The sequence below is a fragment of the Magnolia sinica genome, chromosome 2 (assembly GCF_029962835.1).
Source record: "Magnolia sinica isolate HGM2019 chromosome 2, MsV1, whole genome shotgun sequence".
NCBI lineage: Eukaryota > Viridiplantae > Streptophyta > Magnoliopsida > Magnoliales > Magnoliaceae > Magnolia > Magnolia sinica.
The window spans coordinates 28,633,177-28,640,864 of record NC_080574.1 but is presented as its reverse complement, the minus strand read 5'-3'; the positions used below and the strand labels follow the sequence as shown (position 1 = coordinate 28,640,864).

At 39.8% G+C, this 7,688-nt stretch overlaps 1 protein-coding gene across 1 annotated transcript; it reads right to left on the bottom strand.

The window, feature by feature from the left end:
* Window positions 1-400: 400 nt before the first annotated feature.
* On the bottom strand, window positions 401-5,661 carry LOC131236830 (uncharacterized). Its single transcript, XM_058234302.1, has 3 exons — window positions 5,225-5,661; window positions 2,164-2,731; window positions 401-836 (listed from the first exon to the last, which is right to left on the bottom strand). The coding sequence occupies exons 1-3, from the start codon at window positions 5,597-5,599 to the stop codon at window positions 526-528; spliced, it is 1,254 nt and encodes a 417-aa protein (XP_058090285.1). The 5' UTR covers window positions 5,600-5,661; the 3' UTR covers window positions 401-525.
* Between the last annotated feature and the right edge of the window lie 2,027 nt (window positions 5,662-7,688).

The following is a 7,688-nucleotide window of genomic DNA, read 5'->3' as shown; positions in this document are numbered from 1 at the left end:
CCAACCCAGTCATTGTGCGTGTCCCACCAGGATGAAGGTACGTACCAAATCTCTAACTACTTCAAATGAATATATCCCTGATATTAGATTGCTCCCTTTGGTGTGTCCCACATGACTTTTTGGAAAGTATATGATTCTTCATATGTACCATTCACATAAGGCCCACCAGATGCACGGTTTGGATTCCACATATAAACATCATAAGTGAGCTCAAAACAAAGCATGTGATCATTCCTACTGCCAGACAGACAGAACACACGAAGACCGTGTCCTCGGAAATATGATAAGAGTCAGATCTTACACACAACCACATGTATTATTAAAATTATACAACCAAATATATATATATATATATATATATATATATTACTAAAATATACTTATAAAGAAAGTATAAATATAAACAAGAAAGCCACACCCATATTTTCTCCATTCTCGTAATGTAACAGTACCAAGTGGTACTACTGCGTTAGAGAACTTAGTGAAAAAACGGGCGTTATCTATAAAAAAAACAAGGGGTAGTAACTAGAGAAGTAACTTCCGGGAGCATCGGCACCATCGATCATAGCATCTCTGGAGATTGGGCCAGTCGGAGCAGGAAACAGTGAAATCCTGCAGCCAGTTTGCGAGAATTACTTCCTGGTCGGTTGCAGGCAAGCTCGAGATCACATCCTCCATCACACGCTCCATCTCCCCTTTCTCGAATCCCGTTAGAACGGGGCAGGTTAGTCCGTTGCTCGCGTAGCAGAGAAGAGGTAGCCAGAGGACGAAGATCCGGAACTTCACCTGCCTTCCCGCCTCGAATTCTCCACGAGCGAGCTCCCTCATGAGGATTGCTGTAGAAAGAAAAATTGCAGTCAGAGATATGAGGTCATTTTCAAGAATTGATACCTGGAAGCGTATTTTAGCAAGTGGAGATATAGTACGGTTCGGATAACCATAGAGCAAGACAAATCCCAGCCATCCGATGATCATAGTTCTCAACCGTTGAATATATTTAACTTTGATCGTTGCACGACCGTTGATGGTTTGTGGTCTGTGCCTTGGTTGGCCACCAGAACAACGGTCTAATCATGATTGCCACGTGTACAGTGGATCTGCTTGAGTTGCAAGCAACCGTTACATTATTGGAAAGAAAGCAAAAAAAATCTACAACACGTAGCGACGAGGCTGGTATGCTTCTCGTGACCTGGTTGTTTGGCATCTTCGAAAAATTGCAGGGATCAAAACCTCCGCATTCTACAGTTTGTGGAGACCCTATAACTTTCGTGCATGTTTGATCATCCATCACGTTGATGGTGGGCCACACTTATGTAATGGACCAGAAGAGGCCCAATCAGAGATAGAAGTGATCCAAACCGTCAGAACTTCAAACCAATGTATCTTGCAAGTCGGAATGAATTATCAGGCATATATGATTTTGAGGCACGACGAGTAAGTTTTAGTTTAATTATAACTCTTGCTTTAGGAGTTTGGCAGGGTGTTTAGAATAATTAGGATAATGGTAAAGCCAAGTAGGACACTTACTATTTTTGGCCAAAAATCATGTGCAATAGTAGTGACAGTCCATAAATAGTAAGCTTACTATTTATAGTAAGCCATGATTCATGAGAGTTTTAGTTGCAGTTTAATCCGGGAACTTCTTTCATATCTTAGTATCCCTGTTTAAATGAGTGTAAACTCATTTATTTATATATCAATCAAATTTCTAATTTTATAGAATTTATTTCTATTTTTCTTATTTTTTTAATGGTGAAATTCGTCCACATACGAGTTATAGGATCCTCAAACGCAGGTTTGATCTGTTAGTTTTCAAGTGGGAAATTGAGATCGTCACGTGTTGCGTGGGACTGGATAGACCACGTACGAAAAATCTCCCCATTGGAAGATCCTAGCCATTGATCATGGAATCAGATCGTTGCTGCAGTAAATATCTACTTGTAATCCAAAGATCAAAGAGTCCATATCCTTCTATGGAGGAGATATTCGTGACATCGTCCATCGACGGTGGGACCCAGCAAAGCCTCAGATCGAGGATCCTACAACTCAGACGCTCGGATCTTTGGCATTTTTTAACTAAACGGGAACAGCTTGTAGATGTAATTTCTCAGCCGTCCGTTTCGAGTTTAAACTTCAAGAGGAGAGTACGGTTTCGAATCTCACCCGTTATTTTGACGATAGAGCCTTGTACTCGCGTATTCGCGGTCAGAGAAAGCGACGCCAGGCCCGTAGCAAAGCTCCACTGCACAACGGCCTCTTCCACGGCCGAACAAAGCCTCATTTTGCTCGTTATCCATAGCAGCTCCTGCGCCAGCTTCTCAGCCAACACACTCTCGTCCCCACCGGCTACCCAGGTCACGTCACTGGCTGCTGCCAGTTGCTTCTGCGATCTTGACGTGTCAGGCGACGAGGAAGGGAAGAAGCTCCCGAGGCAGAAGCAGATGCCCTTGAAGTAGGAGAGGAGGTGGGACCCGAGGGGGAGCGAGTGGATTACACGAGCAGGCCACGTGGAGGTATCGTCGGAGTGCTGGTAGATGGAGTGCATGGTCTGGAGGGATCGGTAGAGGAGGTTGGATGTACGGGAGAAAGCCGCGGAGAGAGCCGTTCGGTTGATCTCGGCCAGGTATTCATGGCCCTCTCGGGCGTTCTCGTCCACGATCTTGTCCGCCATCGCCACCGCGAACTGGTACTTGCGCGACGTGGCTGGGGTCTCGTTTACAAGCGCGAATATCTGCAAAAAACGACAGTGGGTTATGACGAAATTACCCCAGGATTTCACAAAAATACCCAACCCCACCTTTTCCTCCTCGCGAACCTTCCGGGGTTACACTCGCAAACCGATAGTTACGTGGGTGGAAATTACATGTGATCCACTCCGTCCATCAAGTCCTCTACCTCATTATAATCGTTGATCTTAAAAATTATAATCATTCAAAGCTCCGGTAGACCATACCATGGGAAACAGTAGAGATGGAATTCCCACCATTAATTTAGTGCAGGACCCACCGTACTGTATATATGCCATCCAATCCATCCACGCAGTGTTTTTCTTAGGATGAAATAGATACCCAAAAAATCACTTAATTCTCAATGGTAAATGGGCTGTATCACACAAATTTAGAGATTTTAGGTATTATTATTTTGAGAGACTCAACTGAAGGTTGAATAATCCTGATTTTGGGGGATCAAGGTCAAAAGTGTAGCTATGTGATGTACGGCATGGATTTAATACATATCGAGCCATCTCTTCCAATGTTAGTGAAACTAACCTAGAATACGCCCTGCGCGATGTACCAAGTGTTTTTCTTTGGGTGGTTTGTCGTGAAATTGGGAGACGGATTGGCTACCCCTTATACCAGCCCCGTGGCTGATGGTGGGTGCTCTGTGGGTCCCACCATGATGTATTTGTTTCATCCATTCCGTTCATACCTTTTTACAGATTATTTTATGTATTTATATAATAAACATAGGGATATAAATCTCAGGTGGACCACACCAAAGGAAAACAATAATGATTGGATATCCACCATTAAAATCCTCTTAAGGCCCACTGTACTGTTTATTTGACATACAATCTGTTGATTAATTTATATAATAAACATCAGCTTGATCCAAAACTTTCATTGCCCCCAAAACATTTTTAATGGTCAACGTTCATTCAACACTGTTTCCTGTAATGTGGTCCACTTGAGATTTAGATATACCTCAAATTTTCTCTCATAACATAAAATGATCTATAAAATTAAATGGACAACATGGATGAAACACATACATCATGGTGGGGCCCACAGAGCACCGACCATCAGCCATTGGCTGGTGGCAGGGGGAGTATAGCCAATCCGTTTCCGTGAAATTGAGGCTACTTTTTATTTGAGAAATGCATCGGTTACGGTGCTCTTAGTTGCATGGATTCTCTTAGACAGTCTAACCAATTGATCTGAACTGTCCAATAAATTTAGAATGAATTTCATTAGCTAAAATGCAAAAAAGCATGCTGATCGGATGATCTAATCCATCCTTGATTTGATCTTATTTTTTATAGCCATCCTTTTTCTTAGTGATAGATGGAATGGCTACGATTGCCTAAAAAAGGTGATTATTTAGAATCATAATCAATCCATGATAGCCCCTGTCAAAGGGATGGATCCAGTTTAGATCTATTTTATATAAATGATCTTGACTGTCTGTGTTTAGGGATACTGATCAAATGGATAACATTTGTCAGATTAGTGTAATTGTTTCATGGTTGCCCATGAAATATTCATTGAACCTAATCAACGGACTAGATCTATGTATTAAACTGTCTAAGTGTTCCAACTCAACTAGAAGTACTGTAGCTTATACTACTCTGAGAGCACTGGAGCATCTCTCCTTTTACTGAAGTCAAGGGCATTTTCTTGAGTGCACCTCTGATGTTTGCGTGCCTCGCTTATGGAAAACCGATCATGGCCGTGGAAAAAATGAACCATCAAGAGATCCTCACTGCATGAGTTCCACGACTCTAAAATCAAGCAGAACGATCATCAGATGGGCCATCCATGTATTTTGACAGGAGTTCTCATCTGAACGGTCAATATTTTTTTGGGTACGCAAGGTCTACAAGCCTGCTCTGACGTTTGGCCCGGCGCGTGTTCCCGGCCGGCCATCTCATGAACCGCCCTGGCTTTGTATGCATGCGCCGCGTATGTTTTTGGACACACTCGCGCGCGTCGCATTCCAATTACCCTCACAACCATTCCCGGAAAGTGAAGACACAATCACATACAACCCTAACACGTCATTTAATTGGAAAATCCGAACCGTGAAAAATACGAACCATACGATAAAGATCACCCGGAAAAAATTTAGAACAATTCAACCATCAGGTGGGCCACATGTACCCATTCATCCGTCCATCGGATGTCCATTGATTTGACATGGGCAGGCTACTTGATCAATGGACGAACCTGATTTTCTCCCCAGGTGATATTTATGATGCAAGCCACCTTTTGCACGGCTGGGAACTAGAGAAAAAAATAAAATCGTTGTATCTGAAAGTTCACAAACAAACAACGTTTATACATTTGCATTCTCATGTTTTGATTTGATCCACATGAATTACGAAAATACCCTTATGATCCTCGTTAAACTCGTAATTATCTCATTAATAAGGGCCATTTTTGTCATTAAAAAAAAAGGAAAAAAAAAAAGAAGTAGAGAGAATTCCAGTTAAAAGGATACTTACATGAGAGAGAGCCCTCCCAATGGCATTAGTTGAAGACCCATCACCAAACTCTTCATGCAAAACCAGTGAATCTGAAGACGAAGATCTGCCGGAGACCAAGCCATCGAGAATGGCCGGTGGGGATTGAATGATGGAACAAGGAAAGTGGTCCACCATAACCCTAAGGACCCACACAGTCATCCAGATCATCATCATGAGCATGTATCTTAGATGGTCTTTGGGCCTCCATTTCTGCCCATCTAATTCTCCAGAAGCGGCTTTGGCAACCGTAGCAAGCGTCTTTGCCGCGGTGCTCACAGTCGACATGAAGATGGAGTTGAGGAAAGGAGAAGGCTTGGTTGCCGAAGCTGTTTCCAGAGCTAGGTTCAGTGCCATGGCTGATAGAGAGAAGACCTGTTTCTCTTGCTTTCTGTCTCTTTGCTGGTGTTGGAAGGGAGGAGAAAAGGAGAGATGGGTATTTATAGAGGTAGGGACTTTCTATTTTGGGTAAGTTACCAAACAACCTTTCGACAGGTATCGTTCCGTTTTTTATTGAGACGGCAGCTTTCAGAGGAGCATGATATGACTCAAATGTTGCCGTGGCAAACTAGAGAAAGACTTTGATACTCTGGTAGACCGGGACGATGATACGCTGGCACTTGAAAATTACTTTAAAATTGTATAGGTCGTGTAGAAGTATGGAAGAGATGTCAACTTAAACTCGCCAAATCATGAGTCCCAATATAAATGCATGGTGAATAAAATATTACAATTTTTTATTATCCAATCATTGTGTTGGAGGCGGCTAAATAAAAAATTATTTATGGGTACTACTTTACAAAATAAGTGACCTTGAGTCAAGAGATAGGATTGTCCAATCAAATTCAAGAACCCCAAATTGAGTTAGTGATCCTGGCAACCAACTGCAATTTAGAAAATGCCACGGTAATGATAGAACCCAAGGTAAAAAGCTAAATGCACTTTGGAGTTATCTCTAGTGTCACTTGGCTATGGTAAGTTCCACAATTTACTTGATTTAATTTGATTTTATGTATACCATATATATAAGCTTGTGTCATATGAGTATCATAGAAGACCTAAGGTGAACTGCTTCACTAAGTAAATTATAATTTTACCTTTTTGGCTTTATAAAACTTTGGATGTGTTTCTAAAAGTGACTCTTCTACGTGCTTTTATTTAGCAATTCTTTTATTTTTGTTAGCATCTATGGAGCTGATCATCATAGGTGTATTGTTTATCAAAGTAATTTCATAATTTCAAAAAGAGTTTTATGCAAGCCATAATTTAATTGGGCTAACATATATTATGTGGTGAGAGAAAAAGAACTTTTAGTTTATTAAGAGTTGTTTATATATATATATATATATAAACCTTTGACTATGGTAGATTGGCATAAATTCATAGACAGACACTAAAAGTGAACTATGTAAATATTATTTGTATCTTTTTTTATGTACATGTGGTGGAGAAGAGGTTTTTCTCCCAACACTTTTCATATGTGATTACTACATTAATAATAAGAGGTTTGCTTCTACTTTGAACCTTGTTATGCATGGTTTACATGCTAGTACTATTAGTCAACAATTTTATTTTACTTTTGCATTAAGATTTATAATGCCAACATTTTTTATTGAACTTTTTATTTTCAAATGTTTGTGTGTAAGAGTTATTTTTTCTTATTTTTATAAGAGGTTTCCACCTCTTATATAAAGTAAAAACTTGATCTATCATCTCTTCCTTAGGCTGCCAAGGCCTCTTTTGTAGTCTCATCCTTTTTAAAAATAATATTTTCCACAAATAGAAGCTCAGGTTTATAGTGCATGCTTTAGTTGTCTCTTCTAATTCATCCTATGTTCATGTGAATGTAAAGAAATCCATCAACCAATAAATTGTCATGGTTGATGGATCCTTGATCACAAAAACAATATAATCAACTGATATGTCAAGGATTTCATAATTTCTTCCATGATCTGTAGATCATAAAGGGTTTCACTATTCACACTTAATTAATTTGCTATGATCTAAACAGGAGAAAAATAATAAGACGTGGATTTGTAAGAATTCTTGTGAAGGGATTGAAATAACCTTTTACAGTTTGTGATGTTGCACTTTTCACATTTGCTTGACCTTTGTAGAATTTTTGCAAAATGCCCCACTTTTTTTATTTGTTGCGGTCCAAACAGGAGAAAAATAATATGATGTTGATTCATAAGAATTCATGTGAAGAGATTGAAATCACCTTTTAAAGTCCACGAAGTTATTCTTTTTACTTTTGCTTTACCTTTGTAAAATTATTACAAATGGCCTAAATTAGCACATGATACATCTTGCAACGCTACAGACCTTTTTCCTTTAATGTAAAAATTAATAGGACTAATAATATAAAAAATTGGATGATAATCACTTTCAACGCAAGGAGGTAAATAATTAAACAAATAAAGCACAAGAAACGTTAAAATCATGG